The 21,164-nt window shown below is 44.9% G+C and overlaps 1 protein-coding gene across 1 annotated transcript in view; it reads right to left on the reverse strand.

The window, feature by feature from the left end:
- Nucleotides 1-21,164, reverse strand: part of SLC4A4 (solute carrier family 4 member 4) — a 198,358-nt gene that overhangs the window by 33,261 nt on the left and 143,933 nt on the right. The window contains exons 9-15 of the mRNA XM_067297497.1: nucleotides 20,062-20,149; nucleotides 18,494-18,648; nucleotides 17,675-17,788; nucleotides 16,012-16,186; nucleotides 10,676-10,809; nucleotides 6,838-7,109; nucleotides 621-691 (exon numbers count right to left, since the gene is read on the reverse strand). Of these exons, the coding sequence (XP_067153598.1) occupies nucleotides 621-691; nucleotides 6,838-7,109; nucleotides 10,676-10,809; nucleotides 16,012-16,186; nucleotides 17,675-17,788; nucleotides 18,494-18,648; nucleotides 20,062-20,149 (1,009 nt within the window). The remainder of the gene's footprint in view (nucleotides 1-620; nucleotides 692-6,837; nucleotides 7,110-10,675; nucleotides 10,810-16,011; nucleotides 16,187-17,674; nucleotides 17,789-18,493; nucleotides 18,649-20,061; nucleotides 20,150-21,164) is intronic.

Genomic DNA, 21,164 nt, shown 5'->3' on the forward strand with positions numbered 1-21,164 from the left:
GGATAAAGTGAGCATGCAAAAAGAAAGTGTCACACTGCTCATTAGGCAATGGGGAGTTTTACCATGAGGATTTTCTTCATGTGATCAAATATTGAGCTATTTCTATGGTCCAGCAGAAACTCATGGCACTTACAGAGTTCAGGCAAACTACAAAGAAGCACGTGAACTGCACTTGCAATCAGTGCCACTGGAAGGAATAGGTAAGCTAAAATCCAGCTGTAAACTGCTGGCTCTCTTATAACACAGTCAAGGGAAGGAAACAGAGGTGGTGAGCTGTCCTCGGTTTCAACCATGCAAACTTTTCTTACATCAACACACTGCCAGGTCACGGCCAAAACCAGCCAGGTTATAGGAGGCCGCATGTTCCCATGGAAAAGCACTGCTGGAATAAATACCTATTAATTTCCTCACTTTGGGATTGATGGTTGTTTCTGTTTAGTGAAAAAAAAAAAAGAAGCCATAGTTTCCTCTCTTGCTCTTGGGGCCGGACCACTGCTTAAACACTGCCTCTTTGCAGAGTGAAAGTATGAGGAGCGGAGGGACGCCAACCTGCTTCTTATAGAGCTCCCAAACACCGCGTGGATGCTTTCAGGGCCTGCCTTCCCAGAAGCCTCACTTACCATCTCAGCGGAGTAGTAGGACAGCCCATCAGCTGACAGCGCACTTGTCCCATTAAATAACGAGCTATTAACTGCAAGAGAGGACAAAAACAGAAGTACTGTGAGCGTGGTGCCGAAAGCATATCTAAACTATTAAATCATTCGTTACTAGATCTTTGTAAAAGAGCATCAAATTGCATTTGCAATCTCTTTGCTCCAGTTAAGGGAGTCTAAAGTATTGTTTCCGAATGACTCAAAAGCGTCAGTCATAAACCACTTAAAAAAAGAAAAAAACTTGGTAAGAAAAACATATTCTAAACGAAATTTTTATTTTGGAATTCACTGTAAAAAAATAGACAGATAGAAAAACATATAGACAGATGATATAATTTCACTGATTTTGCAATATTTTCCTAAAGATTTCTGGATTAAAATAAACACCTAAGGACCTATCCCCAAAAGATAGCAAAAAAAGCAAAATGCACTTCAGAACCCAGCACAAACACACTTTGAGAAGTAAAAGATAGATAAAGGAGTAACTGAAATCAAGAGAACGGAGATAATTTATTTTAAAGAGGGGCTCCATCCATCGTGACCTAACTGCATGTTTCTGTTTTGCTTCCACAGGATTACACATCATTTACATTTTAGAATTCAAGTAGAAATGCAATATTTCCTGCAAGCAGACTTGTCAAGGAATACGCAAGCAGGTGAGTTGAACGAGCATCAGGGCACTGTCACCTCAGGACCGAAAAACTGCAGTGAAGGGAAAGCACCAAGTTATCACCTTCTAGCCCTGCAGCCAGCTCAGCTGGGGCGGCTCAGCAGCATCTGCGTTGCAGCACACAGCCTTTACATTTGCCGCGCTCCCACGTGCACTCACGAGAATGTGCAATGTCAGCAAAGTCTGAAATCTCTCTGCTTTTACTTTTTCTTCGCCAGAACAGACCAGGAGTATAGAGTATTTCTTTTCTTCCTCCAAAATCTCTACTGGCCCAAAGAGAGACCTCCTGCAGCCATACTTCTTTTAACTCCAGGTCTAAACAGTATCTCTGGGGATGCTTTTCCTCCTGCAAGTGGGGGGAGCGTGGTTTTTGCAGTTGTTTCTGTGTTTTAACTCCTGTGAAAGAGCGTGTGCTTGCTCAAAGACACACAGAGTGGAGGTACGCGGATCAAAGGGCAGGCCGCGCACGCTGCACCGTGTAATCATTTCCAGAGCAGAGAAAAATCCCGTCGGTGATTTCAAAAGCATTACTTTACTGTCCTGCGTGATGTCTTCCTCCAAGCCCTAAGCAAAGGCCTTTCAGGCCAGAAAGAAGAGAAGTCTCTCCTCTTCACCGAAACGTGGGCAACGCCACGAGCTGCAAAGCCGCTGACACAGCTCCCGAGGGAGCCCGCACGCCCCGGAGTTAGCCCACTGCCACGTATGCCCCGAGTCATCCCCGGTGCAGCCTGGAGCGGCGGGAGCCCCGGGCCGGCCCGCACACGGCCGTTCCCCCAGGGCAGCAGGGACGCTGCTGGCGTGCGGCAGCCCGCCTCCAGGAGCCCAAGGAGACACGACCCGCGAGCTGCTGCTCCCCGGGGCGCAGGAACCAAGTGATGCAGAAAAGGACTGCTTCAACCACTCCTAATTGCACAGAGTTCAAACCCGACCGTAAAAGCGTGACTCGCAGTATGAGGGAAGAACTCTCGGCACCACCTGTGGTGCTACAAAATCAATAAAGCTTTACCTACACTTACTTTGCAAAGACAAACAAAGCTCCCCCTCGGCCCCCAGCAACCCCCCAACAGCTTAGCAGCCACTGCTAATAACACCCCTGACAGCAGCAGTGGTTTTCCATGCTTTGGAAAAACACTGGAAAGAAATCCCCTGCTACCACATTACACATCATTTCCTAGAATCAGGCATGCCCCTTTGCTAATCTGGCATTGGCTTTTCTATTCCATTTCCTAATGCATGAGAGGAAGCTTACAAACTTTCAGGGGAGAGAATGTTATATTAGCTAAAAAACATAACTGATGTTCTCATAGGCTTCTGATATCTGTTTATGAAACCTCCCACAAGGAGACAACAGTCTTGCTATGTGGTTTGCAGATAGTCATAAAGGGCTTTAGAAAGTGCAGGATGTGAAAAGTCAGGCCACTTATGTGTTGTGAGTGAGAAATGGAGACATCTTCCATGACGCCAGTGCATTTTTGGCAAAGGCAGTTCCCCATCCTTTGGGGAACACACTACAGAAAGCTGAACTGACACCACAACAGCTACATATGACCACATCATCATTTCATTAGTCTTTCTGGTGTTGTACGAAGGGATTCAATGATTTCCAGCAGAGTGATGGGTTAAAAATGTCAGGTGAAAGGCAACATGGATTGTTCAGAGATATTTTAGATAGCAGTGGTGTTAATATTCCTGTTGGAGGATCCGTGCTATGTGCAGAGCCAATGAAAAGAAACTGCCAGCCTTTTTTTGAAAGCACTTTGCTTAGCTTAAGACTTTCCCGGTTGTTGCCCGTGACTTTGCTGTTGATTTTCTGTTGCATGGCAGCAACAGAGAGAGACCTTCCTCTGCAGCGGCAATGAGCAGCTGATGGGGAGACCTGTTTTTCCAGGAGCAAGAATTAAACCTGTTCTGTCTTTTCCTTATGGCCGCTGTCCGTGTTTATGCAGAGACATTGCTATACGATGCACGCACCAGTGTATTTCAGACCTGTGAAAGGTGCCAAACTGTCAGTGTCAAGACTGACATGCTAGCAACTATTTAATAGGCCATTTGTTTCTCTGGAGACTTCCTTGTGTCAAATCCAACATGGAAGGGCATGCCACCAACCAAGGGATTAGAACAAGCTCATAGGCCTAGCGAGTGCCAGGTGCTGTGTGAATACAGTAATCCCAGCAGTCGCTGCTTTAAACACACAAGACTAATTATTTTTTCAACAACAACAAAAAAACAATTTTCAGACTGAGTTTAAGCCTGGGATCGCTCTGTTTGTTGCTCCCTTGACAGATTGTTTGCTGTTTCCAGTCTTCTCCCTCAACTTTGACAGCTTCTGAATCCCAGACATTATTCATAATGTGACAGGCTTCACATCACAGGTGGCATGGACTCGCACAGATGTATCTAGCAGAGGTTGGTATGGCTGGAGCAAAGTCCCAGAGGGTTATCAGAACAGATTGCTGTCAGTATCTCAACTCTTATCTGGTCACTCCTCCTATTCAAGGTCTGATGTTACCTGACAAACTAAGGAGGAGACATGGAAATGACGTTGTCCCTCATCTTCCTGATATAGTTCCAGATGACGCAGTTGTGTGATCCAAAAGCTTGCTCAGCACGCAGAGGAGTACAGATGGCACCTGTTTGGTGGGGTCACTTGGAGAAGGCCCCATCTCAGAATAACTCAGGTGACACTCACATGTTCAGAGGACCCATGGGAAGCTCCAGCAATGATCCTATCACTTGTCTGACCAAAGATGAGTGCCAGTCACTCATGCTCACCAAGCTCTGACAGCAATGAATGGCCACCTCCAGACGCAGAGCAGGCATGGTATTTCCTCACACAGTGCACATCAATCCTGTCACTGGCCATGACTGGAGACAAAACATTAGAATGGATGGTCCTTTAGTCTGACCCAGTAAAGCTATCCACATGTTCTTCCATTCATGCCCAGGACAGGTATTTTCCATGTATGACTGAGCAGAAGGGTAAAGGCTTCTGTCCCGCATCCAGGTCTTGCTAACATTGCCCATGGGTGGCTTTACTCAAGATGCAACTATTATAATACATCCTCCTTGGGGGCTTACCGTAAAGCCACTCAGGAACTGGAAAGGTCAGCAGGAGCACAGGACTCCAGGAAAGTGGAGAACAGCGTGTGTGTGTGTGTGTGCGCGTAGGGAATCAACTACCAAATCTATATAGCAAGACAGGGGGGCATCTTAAAACTAGCAAGCCACTTCCTTGTATAACAAACAACTTAGTGAGACCTGTGGAGGATTACCACCAAATTTTCTGTTTCCTTTTTGGTGAGTTTTGTTTCCTAGTTCACAATGCCACTACTGCTACCTGCACAATTGCTAAGTCAACCTTACGTACCATTCCAGTGTTGAGAACCAAACAATCTATCAGTTCAGTATTATTTACTCAAAAACTGCATTGCTTTGCCAGAACAGCATGTTGGAACAAAGTGCCAGAGTTTTGTTATTAAAGGAATGCACAAACTGTTAGGAACAAATGGGCCCTTCAAATAATGCCTCATCTTACTACTGTGAAGCATGGAGATTAAATCCCCAAGATCTACTGCCTAATACTCCCAGAGTGCCCCATGGTGGAACATGGAGAGTACCAGCATGCTGTGGGCTAGGTCTGAGCAGCTTGCGTGCACTCATGGGGACATGCGGTCGGTCTCTAATATGGGAGTGTGACTGAGGAAAGGGAACAAGGAAGAGGCAGAGCTGTGTCTCCATTCCACGTGCAGTTAGAAACTGCGGTCTCCGTTACAAGGCTGCAGCAGCTGAGGAGATTCCTTGTGCACTGGGGTATTCTGAGGAGCAAAGAGTATGCCCACCTGCAGCTTGCGTTTTGAGGTAGTGTTGTAACCTAGGAGTTACCCCTGAGAGAGAAGATAAATCGAAGGGCCTTGAGAAGACCTGGAACTATCTGGCAGGCCTTTGACATCTTGGGCAGAGAAAGGTGCATCAGAATTGCACATCCAGCCCTTGTGTGAATCTTATGCTCAAAACACAACAAGAGCACGGCAGCACCGCCTCAAGCCAAGCCCAGGTCAGCTGAACCCTTCTGAAGTCTCCCAGGTCAGGAGAACCAGGTCTGTGGCATTCAACTAACTGGCCCAGACCTGCCTAAAGTGAGACAGGAGTGAGACTGGCACTGGGGCCTGACATAGCACCAAACACAGGTACATGTGCATCTATGTGTGTGTATGCGCACTTGAAATAAAACAGCTATAACCTGGGAAGCAAACATGCGGCTAAGAGGCACGTCGGATGAAAAGGGACTCGTGACAGCAAGTGTTTGTGAACTTTAGCAAACAACACAGACTAACTGTCCCTTCACTAGCTTACCCAGGTAAAGACTGTCATTGTATTTCCGGGTACAAATCTCTTATTAAATGAAAAGAGTGACAGCCAGGCTTCCTCTGCAGATGCCAGCTGTACCTTCACATTTGCCCTGTGCAGTGGATCTGTGCCCCAGCATTCAGATGGGCAGTTTAGACTTTTGTTTCGGCATTGCCCAGTTTGAGAGTGAAATCGCAGACCATTCCCCATCGGCCTAATTCCTCAGCTGCCAAGAGAGGAAATGCCCTGCCCTTCAAACGGAAGCAGAACTGGAACAGCACTGAAGTCCTTGCAGAGATCCTACATTTAATAACTAGTGTAAACTCATAGTTTAAACAGATCCAGTTCCTGACGCATTTTACAAAGAGGTGGCTACAGCAGCTAGACGCTTTTCCTGCTCAGCAGGTATGCCGAGATAAACTGAAGTTTACTTTGAGCACAAACCAACTTTCTTACTCAGTCCTCATTGTTTGAAGGATCCTAGGAGTGGTTACGACTTCCCTAATGGTAAACCTGGCACACGTCTGTTTGTATTTGGGTTCTGTAGCCTTCTGTTCCCAGTTGTATTGCCAGATCTATACTTATTCTGGATAAATTTGTCTTGCGGCCCACGTGCTAGTGATAGGCAAAATTCCATTGGATGTGCTTCCCATTTGCTTTAATGAGGAATTATTTGTGCTCTTTCACTCAAACACACAGACAGGAGGTGCAAGCCACCCACGTTTGGGTAACACCCCGAATAAATCTAGCACCTGCACTTGGCAAAATGGCACAGCGGATATCAGGACTGACCTAGCTGCCATTGCAGTGACTCAAACACCATTTTTGCTCCTTCACAGGCTTCTCAGAAGCTGCCATTCAAAATTAATGACAGCAGGGATGTGAGGAGACAAAGATACAGAGACAGCTTCTCCACTGGCAATGACCCACACATGAGGTGTTCAAGCAAGAGGGGCTAGAAAGAAATTCCAGTTACCACTTAGGGTGAAACTCATCCCTAAGCAGGCCATGGTGCCTTCAAAATAAAGCTAACATAGGTTATCTGAAGACAACCGATAAAGAAGGATTGAGCTATCTCTTTATTATCTTGGCAGCAGCACAACAGAAAGAGAAAGCAAATGAAAACTTTTATCTGCAATTTGGAGAGCTAAAAAAACATTCGCTTACCTGGATCTAATGGTTCGCAGGCACAAGAGTAATGTGTGATATAGTCCACTTTGAACTGGGAGTTAATTGGGTAATAATCTGCCAGCTTAATCATCTTCTTGAAAGCATCATAAATGAAGATGAAGCTGATAAGGGAGGAAAAACCTTCCTCGGTGAAGCGGGTGAAGTATTTCACCAGAAAGCTGGCATCAGTAGCGACAAGAATGAGGCACTGGAAGGCTGACCAAAGACCAATCCAGAGGCGAAACTCCAAGTAGTCAAAATCATTGTCTCTGCAACAAGATAGAGAAGACAAGGAGGAAAAATACAAGGGGTTAGATAACTCCATACGGAACTAGCTCTTTACAATGAGAAATGGCAAATGTACAGCCTCTGAGACCTGTGTTTTTTTAGGCTCTATGGACGTGTTCCCAAGTACTAAGTTCTCTGTCTCTTTTCAGCCAGGCAACCCCATAAGTCTATGCTGTGCATTTAATAGCCGAGCTAGCAGAAAAGCATTCAGAAACAATCACTCCACTAATAAATGTTACCAGTGAATTCAAGCTCTTTCAGGCTTCCCAGTAAAAAGCTTCCCTGGGCAAACCCATGGACAGCTGTAAAGGCCCAAACAGCCAGCTGTAGAGCCCAAGCGCAGCTCAACTCAGAGAGTCCCCAGCTTTACATCAGCGGAAGATGGTGGTTTACAGGTCTCCTTTAGAAAAGCACTTTCCTGCCAAGCCTCACATTCAGCATCCTGCATTTGCCACGTCTCAGGCCCTTGCTCTATCTGCAGAAATCAAAATACCAGCAGAAGAAAATAACGAAATACAGAGCAGCAGAAGAAATAAAAAACCCTGGTACCAGGCCATGGAGAACAATGGAGTGAAATGTATTGGTATCTCCAGGGAAGTGTGTTTGCACCTTGTTTTCTGCTCATGATTGCCATGCCCTGCCACAGCACAGAGTTCAAGGGAGGCTTTTAGGACGGAGCAAATGAGAAAGTAGAGCAGCAGTGCAGATAAGGCCCTGCCAGGGAGATTAGTGCCCATTCTGGGGAAGGGAACAGGGGCCAGCAGCCCCAACCAGACTGGTCAGCTGCTTTTCCTTGGAAACCAGGGGCTGTGCCCCGGCAGCCTGCAGCGCTGAGGGGGAGAGGCAGAAGGGCAGCAGTTTCTGGGGAAAGTCACAGAAGAGAGAAGGACCTCTGTAGACACCTTTGTCAGCATTTGTGCACATGCTGCCATCTCTGCAGCAATTTTGCCCTGTGCTCCCCGAAGGTCATGTGCCCTCACCAGCAGAAACCGGGCAGGCAGAGGGGCTCCGGGGCAGTTTTCCAGCGCAAGGTGTTGCACCATGGAGCAGAGAACAAACAGGCGCCCACACGAGGCAGCTGCAACCTTGTGATTGTGAAAAGGGAGAAAACACTGAAGCCTACATTAATTAAACTGTTTTATTATATGCTGCCAACAAAATTCTTCATATGAGGGTTCTAATGTTTGACTTCCTGCACCAAATGGGGAATGGAGTGGAGAAAAGGAAGAGACAGGTTTCATAAAAGAAGCTGCCACCGAACTGCACTGTGCCATTAGTTAAGACCACGATCACGCTGTAGGCCGAGTTTCTTCTGGGAAGGCTGGCTGCCATTTAACAGAAGCTCTCTTAGATACCTGTTCACGCACAGAGTCGAACTTTCTACAAATCAGTAGATGGGAAGTGTTTCTAATTTTGCTCCCAGCATGGAACAGAGTGTTGTGAATATGAATGACCGCAAATGCATTATTGAAAATCACAGCACTTGATTGCAATTATCTTGTGAAAAAGACTCCCTCCGCAGAACCTGCCACTTTGCTCCAGCAGGTGTTGGAACAACAGCTTTTATAACCACCACCTCCTTTTCAGGTGAAAAATAACCACTCTCTCCCTCCAAAAGCCATACAAAGTGTTTGTCCATCTTGCTTTTTTGCTCCCATGTGCAGCTTAGACCTGCAAGCTGGATGCAAACAGTTATAGCAAGTGTATTCCTGATTTTATTCATTTATACTAGGCAAAGAAAGAAGAGCAAAGTGCCCCTCCTGCTGCTCTGCTGCAGAGCTCTTAGCAACAGGCAGCTTCCAGTTTCCTTCCCAAAGCTACTCTAGTTTTCTGTCCATTTTTTCCTAGCTTTTATCTCTCCCTGCCTGTGCTCCAGCAGGGTGAAGAGAGGCTCCAAAGCCAGTCACCTCTGCCTCTGTATGGCAGGAGTGGGCAGGCAGCACGAATGAGCCCAGAAATCCCAAGGCCGGGCAGGAGGGGACTACACTTCGTTTTAAGGAGAAGGGGCAGGAAGTCTCTCTGTGGCATCCTCTTGTCCAAGACAAACCTCTGCCTGTGTTGGCACAAATATGGCTCTGTCTCAGAGGAACCAGAGAGTGGTGGGAGACCATACAGGCTTCAAACCCGACAATATTGATGATAAAGTAGTACCAACTTTGACAAGGTGACACCAGAATCAGACTGTGCCCATTTCATCCTGTGTTGCACTATTCTCACAAATACATCTCACGTTGCCACAAGTATTACAAAGTTTATGAAGTAGCCAAAGAAAATCATCTCACTCTAAAAGAGTCCAGTGTAGCACTGCAAAAGTAGATCTCATATAGCTATACCAGCTGCAGGTTTGTACCTCAAAAGACTTCTTCAAGTGTAGGGTATTCATAGGAAAGACCTGGTCATATTGTATCCTCCCAATTATTTCTTACTTTACCAACTCAGATGAGTAACTACCCACATAGATGCAATATAACGAAGGAGATAAAATTAAACAACCAAACACAGCCTATGTCTCCTGCCTTGTTGCAACCTGCAACCACGTTCAAGCTTAATAATTCAATAGGCCTTTCCTAAAAATAGCTACAAATGGCAAAAGAACTGCTCCGCATTACAGGCAACTGCTTTTGAAAGAAAGCCCAGTTTGTCTTAAATCCAAATACTACTCATTTCATGTTCTAAAATACAAGTCTTTCACAACTTACAGTGTTGTGAGCTCTCTCTGATGGGAGGAGGGAGGGCCACAAAAGAGATGTGGGGTATTTTCTGTTTAACATAAAATTATCTTCTAAACACCATGCAAAAATATCAGTAGTGCTACAGGTGAAATTATCAGTGAATATACCAATTCCTTTAGGGAATCTCACTATATTTTGCTAGCATTACAGATCTGTAACAAAAGTGAACACGTACCAAAGCAGGCCCCCTTTAGCTCTGGGTTTCAGACATTATCACAGCATAAATGTTAAAATAGTGGGGGGAAGCAGAATCTCTTTACACTAGTTAAAAGAAAAAAAAAAAAACAAAGCATTTAATATAGCAAAGATCCATCTAGGAGTTCTGGGGACAAATAATGATCTGTAGCTGTTTATGCCATACATACTCTGCTTTTATTAATAACAGCTATTATTTCAAATGAGTATTGATGGAACGACAAATTTTGGTACCCTGGAGACCTGTTGGATTTTGTTAGCAAAACCTCTGTGAGCTGGATGTCTGTCTTTGATCCTATGGGAAATACACAGTGCTCAGGGAGGAACAGCACACCGACTGAAAGGAGTGCAAACTTCTCTGCCACTGTAGACTTGGCAAAGAGTTTCCGAGAAGCCCGAGGGAGATACGCACCCAACACACCGGGAAGCGCTGCGAGGCGCACATGCCTTTGAAAATCCCAGCTGTGATTTCACTGCAGTCTCAGCAAGGAACAAATAGATGTTTCATTTCATGCACTAAATCCCTTCCCCTCCCCACTGCTAAACCCCTCATTCCCCAGCTAGTATTTTATTAGTGTGGGACATTCCTCCCCTCCTCCCTCCTCCACCCCTTTACTTACTTGCTAAAATTAAAGAGAAGCCTTTCAAAGACCAGGACAGGTCCTGTGCTGCTCAAAATTGTGAGTGGCTGACCAGCAAAAAGGCAAAAAATCGCTCCAGTCACCGCTGTGCCCAGAAAGCTCTCCAACACACCCTACGGTAGACATAGCAGAGATGTTAGTTGTATTGAAAATCCCTTTTTATAGGCGCTGCTGCACAAAAACGAGCAGTTACATCAGTGACTTGTAGCATGTTGTATGTTGATGTCTCCAAGACTAAGGGAAGAACATCTTCCACCATCTCATACAACCACGTATGCAGATACAGTCATCTGATACAGTTCATTGCTACTGATGACAACCAGCAAGCCACGTAGTTATTTCTGAGGCCCAGAGTTTAAAAATACTCTATTACATTTCATTATTGAGAAGGGGAGGGGAGAGTTTCCAAAGACTGTTCAAAGTATATGAGAGCATGTTGAAGATCTCCCACACCTTTATGACTGTGTACAAAGACACACGTCTGCAGGGCTTTTCAGATGGATACGGCAGAGCATGGCTGGAGGACAGCACTCCAGAACAAAGGGTTTTTTCTTTCTCCGATGGAGCAGATACTCTCTCTAGATAAACAAGATGCCTCTCTTTGAAGTAACTGTTTCAGTAAGAGCGATACAAACCAAACAAGGTTATTTCATCCAACAGCCCTGTTTTGAGACCCAACTTCATCACATGTCACCAGCAAGCAATAAATTACACATTTAATTGACTCTGCAATTATCTTTGGCATGTGTGGCAAAACAGTTTCACTGGGGAATGATAAATGAGGATGCTTGATGTGTTCTTGGATTTTCATGTAAGTTATAGCTGGACAACAGCTATTTTTAAAATGCAGAATGTGGATGCCATGTAGGTGGCATATTTTCTTGCCAATAAAATGTAATTATTGACAGAGCACGCACTGTTCTACAAAAATGGCAGAATTAGGTGGAACTTACCTCATTTGCTCTTGTGCAAACTAAGCTATATTTATACTTCACTAAATTTTAAAGGAACAACAACAGGAAAATAAGCTACCTTTTAAGTGAAATGCCTTTTAGTATCATTATTCCCATGCCTAACAACTCAATGCTTAGGCCTGCTTTTCTAAAAGAGCCGTAGTAGTAACAGAAACAAAGTGGAGGGGGGTTGGATATTTATTGGTCCCATGAACATCATTGTATGTGAGCAGAGATATTTCATAGGCAGAGTCTGTGCCACTGGCAGGAGGACCCATAGGGTACCCCAGGGCCTCAGAGCCATTCGACCTGCAAGACCTGGCTAGTGTCTCTGTGAGACAATGTTGAACTAAAAACTGAACCCAGACTCTTAATTTAAGCGTTCATCACCCTTTCCAGGTGTACTCACCCGACAGCTAGGGCAAGATTTAGGCAGGGGCTTATGTGCTTCGTTGCAGCCATGTCTGAATCAGTTAGCAACCTTGTTAATGCTGCCCATGCCTCACAACCAGCAACTGAGACCACATGCAGCTCCTTCCTCCCGCCCATGGCAGGCTGCAGGGTCGGGGCTGCAGTCTGGCTGGCTTATCAGTGGTAACGAGAGGAATTTAAATTGAGTTTTGTGACTCTGTTTCTTGGAAAGACCCAAGTTACTGTCTGCAGTGAGAAAAGTGTATTTACACTGTCATGTGTCAAACCACTATGTTACTATGTAAAGCAGAAAAATTTTTCTCCACTAAATCCCAAGCAGAATTTTGTACAATGTACAATCATCAGCTACTTTTCCGGCCATAAACGTGATTTCAAAATAGCAGTTCTAGAGTGCTCAATCACCGTCATTGCTGGGTCCACAAAGCATCCACAAGACAGTTGCGCAGCAAAGCAAAAGGTGAGAAGTATTTCAAAGCCTCCTGCTCCTGAGACACACTCCATTGCTCAGCAGGCTACAGAAACTGCTGGTGTGAGTAGAGCGGCCACAGACAACCTTGCCTTGGCAGCTTGTCACCGCCATCCTTGGTCCTTCCCATTTCGAAATGCTGCTGGTGACGTCCCCCAGCAGGTCTTGCAGGGCTCTGCACAAGGGAAAGCACTTACTGGGAAGCACTGCAGCCTTCACATCAAGGGTAGACGGGTTTTACAGGAGCCTCCGAGTGATTCCCTTCCCCTTTGGGGGACGGGTGAGAAGGAGGCAGTGGCTCACAGGAGAGGGAAGGGCATCCGCACAGCGCATGGCCCTCGCCGCTCCGGCACTGCTCCCAGTGAGGGCCCTCGCAGCCGGCACGCAGGCTCCCGCCCATCTGGAAGCTCTTTTCCTCTGCATTCTTGCACACGGCTGCAGCTAAGAATAGCACCTTTTCTCAGAAACATAAAACTCTGAAGGGAGCTTTTAAAGAAACGCTGGCCCTGTCAGGCGCTCTGGGGCAGACAGCACGGGCTGGGCAATCCCGAACGCCTCACCCAGCGGCAGTTACATAACTCTTTGCAAGAAACGTGAAGCATAAACTGTAATGCGGTAGCCCCCAAAATACTGTTTTCTATGATGACAAAAAGTTTGGGAGGAAAACTTTTCAGGGTTGCTCCTCAGCTGTTGAAGCTGACATAAATCCAAAGTTAACGAGGCTCTGCCAAGTGTAATGTAAAAATATGTCACGATGACTGTGACAGCCAGGCCCTCTCTTTCCCTCTGCACGACACTGGGATGTCCTCTGAGGGCAGGTCTTGTCCCTGCAGTAGTTTTTCTCTTTCACACTTTGGAAGATAACGATATAGCATGGCTTATGCTCTCAGAGGTCTTACAGAAAAGCTTCCAAACTCTTTTCTCCTGCAGAAATGCAAAATGTTTTGGGTGGGACTTTGAACAACACTTCACAAGAACCTGGGCTCTGATTCCCCTTAGCAGCTTCCCAGGGGAACAGCTTCCTTAGCAGTAGAGCAGGGTGAAGTCTGGTGGGGTTTGGACACTGTCCTCAGACTCTGAGGGTATGGGAGCACTTGAGCATAACGAACATGCAACTTTTGCTCTTCTATTGAAAACAGACAGTCAAAAACCTTTTCAAACTCCCTCAGCAGCCAAGAGACCTAATGTCTTTTCAGCTAAAGACAGTGACTAAAGGTTAGTTGAAGGGAGAAGATGGCAAAAGAAAAGCCCGTTGTGCCCAGACTCTCTAAACTTCTGACCCACCAGTGGAACTGGTCAGAACAACTGGGGGTGCTTCAGTTTGGTGCATACTTCAAATGGGAACATAAATAAAAACCAGTAAATTCAACTGCTTGTTATATGTGGGAAGTAGGTAAATACTAAAGTGCACAAATTAGAAGATAATAATCAGTATTTTCCTGCATTTAGCCTTGGCTATGCTATGAACTGACTGGAGGGACTGGATTTCTCCAGCAAGTCAGTGATGATTTTTCTGCACTTTGTTCCACATTTGTGAATTAAAGTTTCATGTCAAAACGACTGCAGGGAGCTTGCAGCCTGGGCTAGCACATCCGCTAGCACATCTCAGAGGGGTCCTTCCAGAGCACAGAGATTATCAGCTCTTCTCCTGGAGGTCTACCTTGTTTTAGCACCACTTCCTTTCCCTGTTTTACGCTGTGGGCCCTGGCAGCAGAAAGTCTCCCAAGGATGGGTGGCAGCAACCAAAAACCAGCTGCAAACTATTTATGAAGCTGTGCATGGCAGTGACATCAAGCAAAGCCAGGCATGCCAACAACAGGGCCCCCATGGAGGCCACCTTTGCCGTTTTCTTCTGCTAAGGAAAAAACTGGGGCCAAGGGCAGGAACTTCCTCCCCCAAGCATGGACATGCAGACCAGGTGCTGTTGATCCATCAGACAACAAAATAAAAGATGGCAAATGCAGGTGTCTTACTCAAGTGACACAACCAGAATGCAAGCTACAGTATTGTCACTGCTTAACTGGGCAGTAGTTCCACCATTTGTCAGATGAATGAGATATTTACAAATTCTTCAAAAGCCAGATTCTTTTTTTTAATTAAGTTAATTAGGGTTTTTTTGTGAGCATTAAGAAACTCTAATTTCAGCTTCCGTGCCAAAGAATTTGCTACTTGATAATAAATGTTTGTTTACTGGATATCGAGGTACCAAAAAGGACTTTTTGACATAAGTGATTATGCGCACTAAATTTGGAATAACGTAATCTTTACCTTTCTTTCCCCCACTTTAAAAAAGATGTTACCTCGTACAGAAGTAGAGCAGAGAGACCTTCCTCTGCTGCTCAGTGGTAGAAGAGTGATGCTCAGTAGCAGATCCTGGAGGCCTTTTCATTCTCTACTTCTATTTGCTATTGTTTCTTTTTAAGGTCATGCATCATGCATCCGTTTGCATGACTGCCACAGAGGTGAGATTTGAAAGAGGAAAAACATATTGGTACAGGGGGAAGGAAGCTTGGCACTCCACCAGCTACTGAATCTTAGTTTAGCCTGTAATTTATGGTAGGGAAGTCTAGAGCCCTGGACAGGTGTTCCCTTTTTCTGTGTGTTTTACATTAAATCTGCATAAATAAATAATTTAGTCCTTGTTATTATCAGCTTAATTAGAGTTAGGACATTCAGCATGGCTGCACTGAATCTATGTAAATACAAGCTTTTATGTTTTCTTCCTCTCAAAAATGCCGAAGGAATACTAAAGCACACTGTCAGAGAATAATTCTGCTCCAGCCAAACACATGCAATCCAGAGCAGTGCTAAAACAGAACCCCTTTCCTTGAGAGAAAACTGAGCCATGCCTTGTAGCCCCTACTTCTGGCTTTACCACTGACTCAGGGGAGTCTGTCTCTGGATATGCAATCTGGTTGTCAGGATTTGACCTTCCATGACTACAGAATTCATCATTCTAACAAACTTGCCTTTTTTTCCTGTATCACACCTCCCAATTCCCTTGATTTCTTATGCAATAATTTTTACAGCAAGGCAGAAGTCCAGGGACTGTAAGAGTCAGGCAAAGGATACACTGCTATGCTGATGATGGAAAGTCTGAATCAGACTTAGTAAACCTCATTTGACCGAAACAGTACAACCAAGACACAAACACAGAGCGTAGGTCTGTGGAACTTCTCTACATAGAAGGAGCAAGGATCCTCACTAAGCTCTTCTCTGTTGCCTGGCCATCTTTCAAACACCATTTAAGGTAACTGCATCTACAATTTCTCAAAGGACAGCAGTCCAGACAGCAGTGAAAGCAAGCCAGTTTTCAGGGAAAATACAGCATAACTATATTAGCTGAACCCAGAATTCAAGCTTTGGAAGTGGCCAAACACCCTTCTATCTGAGGGCTGATTTTGTAGACAGTAAGAGGCAAAGCAGGTCCATCCTACTTGTTGATTCTACAAACTATTGCTAACCTGCATGTTTTCTGTAGCATCACCAAGCAATCCTCCAAACGTGATAGCATTGGTCACTGTGGCCAGGTAGATGAAAAGAATAGCTGAAAGGGCTTGAATGTTTAAAGCATCGTAGAAGTCACTGGCAAAGAACGGTGCTTTCCTCTTTATGTCTTTGATTAAGCCACCACAGAATCTGAAAAGGCAAGCAAGAGAAGACTTGCGTTAAAGGCTTTACAGTGAAAGTCACTGAGAGAAGTAATCAAAAACATTGCCAGAAATGAAGGATGATCTGAAAGGAGTGAGGTCATCACATTACATAATAGTCCTATCACAGCTGCGACAATCCAGGGATATCACTGAGACAATATTTTAAAGAAAGATAATATCTTGAACATGGGATGCAGCTGGAAGACATGATAGTTTCAGGAACATGAGCCCTACTTCTGCTCAAACGGACCACAAAAGTTTGCAGGTCAGAAAGTCTGCCTGTTTTTTTTTTTTTTTTTTTCCAACTACACTGGTTGATGTAATAAAATGTATTAACTCTTGTCTAAATCCTTGCCTAAACTTCTCCATATGGCAGACACAATGGTTGATTGAGCCAAACAGTTTGCTAAATGGAAAAATACTTCAAACTGCTAACTAGAAAAAGAACTGGGACTTAAAATATAAGTAAGTGAAATCATCTTGAAGAGCAAAAGAGCTCCACTTGAAGACATACTCTTTTTGAACAATCACAGACAAGACAGTATTTCACTCACATGAAAAATGATGATCAAATATGGCGTTCAGCAGCACCAGCTCAGGGGTATTTGAGGCCCCGTGATTCAGCCATCTCCCAGGCTATGCACTGACTGGGAAGCCCTGCACCAGCCATGCTGCAGGACTCTCCGGGCACTGTACTCGGAGGGGCATGGGACAGGCAGGCACACGTTACATCCTAACCCATCATCAGGAACTGTTAACTGCCTTCTTCACTCCCAGGTGCAAGTTCAGGCTTGCAGATTTTTCTCCTAGAATTTAGGCACTCTACTAAAATCTCCAAAAATACTCAGAGGGGGGCCACAAAAGTGGCGCAAAACCTGTGTACTGACCCTGAAGAACGGCTAAGTGCACTGTTTTATGGATCGCCACCCAAACTGCATTCTCACTCTGTTGAAATTTTATGTGGCATACACCCAGAGTAATAAAGCAGAGAGTAAGGCCTCAGGCACTGTTACCTTCTGTATTTCTATCCTATAAAAGCCTTCATCTATGCGATTCCGCTATAACAGGAATGTCTGGAAAAGAGAACTTCTCTGCTTCTGGCTAAAGCACTTCCAGCAATCAGAATGGAAAATGTGGCTGTACCTGCCATGCATACGTCCCTTGCAGCCCGTGTAACTGCACAGGCATGCAGACTTTCAACAGCCAACAACTGTATGGGCCTTCTTTCATTTCTGAGCGTCTCATTTAAGACACTTGGTGATTTGCAGAGGGTGGCTGTTCACAACAGTTCAAATAGTCTCAAGCTGGGCACTCAAAACCACAGGACATGTTTGGGGCTCACAGTTAAACCTATACAAATTTGAACAGTATGCCGGGATGGAAAGCTGAAGGGGCTAAATGGCTCTAAAAGGGAAACATAGTCACCTCGGACGGATCACACTGGGTACACCACGCTGAGCAGCTTATTACTGACCTGCCGGTCCGTTGAAGTTCTTCACAGTCCCCGTGGCCCCCACCTCCATGTCCTCCATCATGAGGCGTGTCTCCATTCATCTGTAAATTTTCTCCACCAGAATACATGTTTTTCCTAGGCAAGAAGACAAGCCAAACTGAGGCTCACTGTGTTGCCTGACAGCCCCACAAAACAAAATGCACATTGAGTTCCTCCAAACAAGTCTTACATAGCCTTGCCTAAAACTGTGTTGTATAAAGGAGACTAGAAGATGAGCTGCTGGAAGCCAGAGTGGAACGTAGGGTGTTAGAAGGACTAAGCAGAACCCCAAACAGAGTCTGGATGCCCACTGTATATGCTATATAGGTGCCTACAATACCACCCTAAGGGGTACAGAATTGCAAGAACCTCCTCTCCCCAGCTATTAAGACAGACCTGAAAATATCTTTAGTGTAAATCAGCATCTGACACTAGACTCAGACAAGTTATCTTCTATTATCTTATGCAAAAAGTTCAGTGATAACCAAAAAATTCACTCCTCTGCTCACATCCCTCTCCACACACTGTACTGACAATACACTGTACATGTCAGCCTTTATCAACCACCTCTTTCACAAGCCTGGTGGGGAAGTGACTCCTCATGTAAGCCACAGAACCATGCATGTGTTCATCAAGAAGTCCAACCTCATTCGCCTGCTTCCCTTAATACTGGCAGTGGCCGTGAGCCTTACCGACAAGAACACCGTGTATCCAAAGCGGCAGCTCTTCCTGTCATTCTTTCAGGATTGACGCACATTGTCCTTCACCATAGAGATAACCCTGCCTGTATCCTGCCATTACCTTTTATCTGAAGACGGAAGAGACTTGGGTGGCTCTATCCTAATGGCTGGATCCCATTCCCCAGGAGGGAGCACAATGACTTCATCCAGAAACTCATCAATACCAGCGATCAGGTCCTGCCGGTCTTTGGCTTTGTAGGCAATGTCGTGGAATACCTGCACGAAAGAGAGCCTCCATGGAGCAAAGTTTTGCCTTTCCTGCAGCGCAGGCTCCAGAGGCAGCTACTGAGATTTATTCTACAAAAACAACAGGGTTGGTCTCAAAAACTTGCCCAAAAATGTATCAGGACGCTTGACACAGTGGTGGGTTAACCTCAGTAAAAGATGGTCAAAATTTGTGAACCCTTTTCTTTGGTTGTTTTTTTAACAATAAAGATTATTTTCTTGCAAACATTTCTAATTTTTTGCAAAATGTGCATTTTTCACCTTTATAAAAAAGGTTACCAAAATAATTATCCATTTCTTTTGTCCAGAGAAAGCAGTTTTCAATAAATGAGGAGTTTCAATTGCACTTTGAGGAGACACTATAAGAAAGCCACAAAGATGTGTCAGTCCTCTTTTTCCTGCCTAATCCAGTCTATCAAAAAACAGGTTAGCTTTGAACCCTGTGAAATAGAAACAATGACAACATTTACTCAAAAATAATAGCAGGAAATACAAATTGGTTTTACTGAGGAGCATAGCTGATGAGCAGAAAGAGAAATGAAAGGCCTAATATTAGTGATGAAGAGAGAATAAGAGAGGAGAGAAAAAAGAACACTAATGCTGAATTTTACTGACATCTTCTGGACTACTCGCAATGAAGGCAAATCAGCACATGGAACAGGATTGAATTAAGAAAAAAAAAAAGTCAGTGGTAGGGGAAGAGAGGACTTTGGGACTATGGAAACTAGACCACTGCTCCAGGCACAGTGGGTGGAATGACAGAAAACAGAAGAGCTGGGACTGGGTTAGTGGTAACTAAGGGAATTGTTGGGGAACAAAAGAGCAGAAGGAGATAGCGAGAAAAAAACATGATGTAAATCAGCACAGATGCACAGAGCCCAAGAGACACTGGAAGAAAGAAGCTGTAAATGAATATGGAAAGCGCAGTCATCTTATTGAGGTGTATGATTAGCAAGTAATTGCTAGCTACTCATGGATAATATATAACCACTACATGAATTAAGAAGTGCTCTGGGATACAGTGCAACACAAAACAATATATCCTGGGTGTAACCATTTCTACAGTAATTACCTGTGTAGCACAGCGGTGGGTTACTGTGATCATGGAATGTGACTCCAGACACACACCACAGACGGGGGCCCATACATTAATTCAAAGTCTATTTGAAAGAGTGATTGCTAGCTGGGAAATAGGCCTGATGGACAAAAACTTCCTAGATTCATGCTTTTACAGAAGTATGAAGGCAGATGAAATAATTACGTAAACAGATGGAATTAGGAGATGACATTTAGATATTTCAGCTTTATGTGCATCTCACCGAACCATGCTGGAGCAAAGGGGATCATTATTAGCTAGGGAAGCAAAAAGAACCCATTTCACACAGGAGATGTAAAGACACCTACCTCATCAGACATCAGAGTGGCGATGGCTCGGCCGATCTCATGATAGGACTTTGCTTTGCCCTTAGGTCCCAGTAGAATGAACAGAAATCTGACAAAACAAACAGATTGATCCCATTTAGGATGGGAAAACGGATCACTTACTCCTTATAAACACAGAAATTCAATTTAAAAAAATTGGGTGGGGGTTGCACTTCTTAGAGATCCAGAGGCTACCGGGGCTAATCGGTCTCACTAATGTAAGACATCTCGCTACTCTGGGCCACCACAGAGGTTAGCCATCACAGAGTACCCTAGACCACCTCAGTCCAAGCTCAGAGGCCATGTTAGCTACACAATGGACTACGGTGAAGCTGCTACATTTCAATCCACAACCAATCCAAGTCAGATTTACCTGAAACATTAGCAGTGGCAGAAGTGCCATTTACACCACAAATTGGTTTGCAGATGTGGCATGTCCCCTTAATTCAGTGGGAGTTCAGCAGTACCAATATCCAGGCCTGGCATCCATAGGAGATATCAAAAACGGGACCCATACAATTTTCTTATCCAATGTATTTATTTCTCTGAGTAACACTGCACATACCACTCTAGCTAACCTGGAGTACAGGCTGCACCCTGCCAGCCCGGTCACTGATGGGCAAGACACTCCCCAGAGTTTTCTTCCTCAAAAGCCTTAAAAGTAGCCTTGAGACCACTACAAGCAAATGGGGTCACAGTCCCGCACAGAAGCAGCTAGCGTCTGAGCAGGACAGCCCGAGCAGGGTCCACACAGCAGCAGAGGGGAGCATTCGGGCCTGCAGCAAGCAAAGCCGGGAGTGCTAGGAGATAAATGCATTTGGGGAGGGGAGGAAAGATGCTATTAAACTTCCACATGGCTTACCATAAACTACATCTCACCCCAAACTACTTTTTTCCTTCCCCAAGCTATCAGATAGCACTGTGTGTGCTTATTAATGCTCCACTGGAGCCGAGATCTCTGTACGGTTCAGCATCCGTGTGTGAAGGGAAATCATTAATCTAAATTGGGTTTTAGCTTTAAATAATTAAGTCCAAGTAGTATGCTTTGAATTTCTGCTTAGAGCGTACAAGACACACCAGAGTCC

The sequence above is a fragment of the Apteryx mantelli genome, chromosome 5 (assembly GCF_036417845.1).
Source record: "Apteryx mantelli isolate bAptMan1 chromosome 5, bAptMan1.hap1, whole genome shotgun sequence".
Lineage (NCBI taxonomy): Eukaryota > Metazoa > Chordata > Aves > Apterygiformes > Apterygidae > Apteryx > Apteryx mantelli.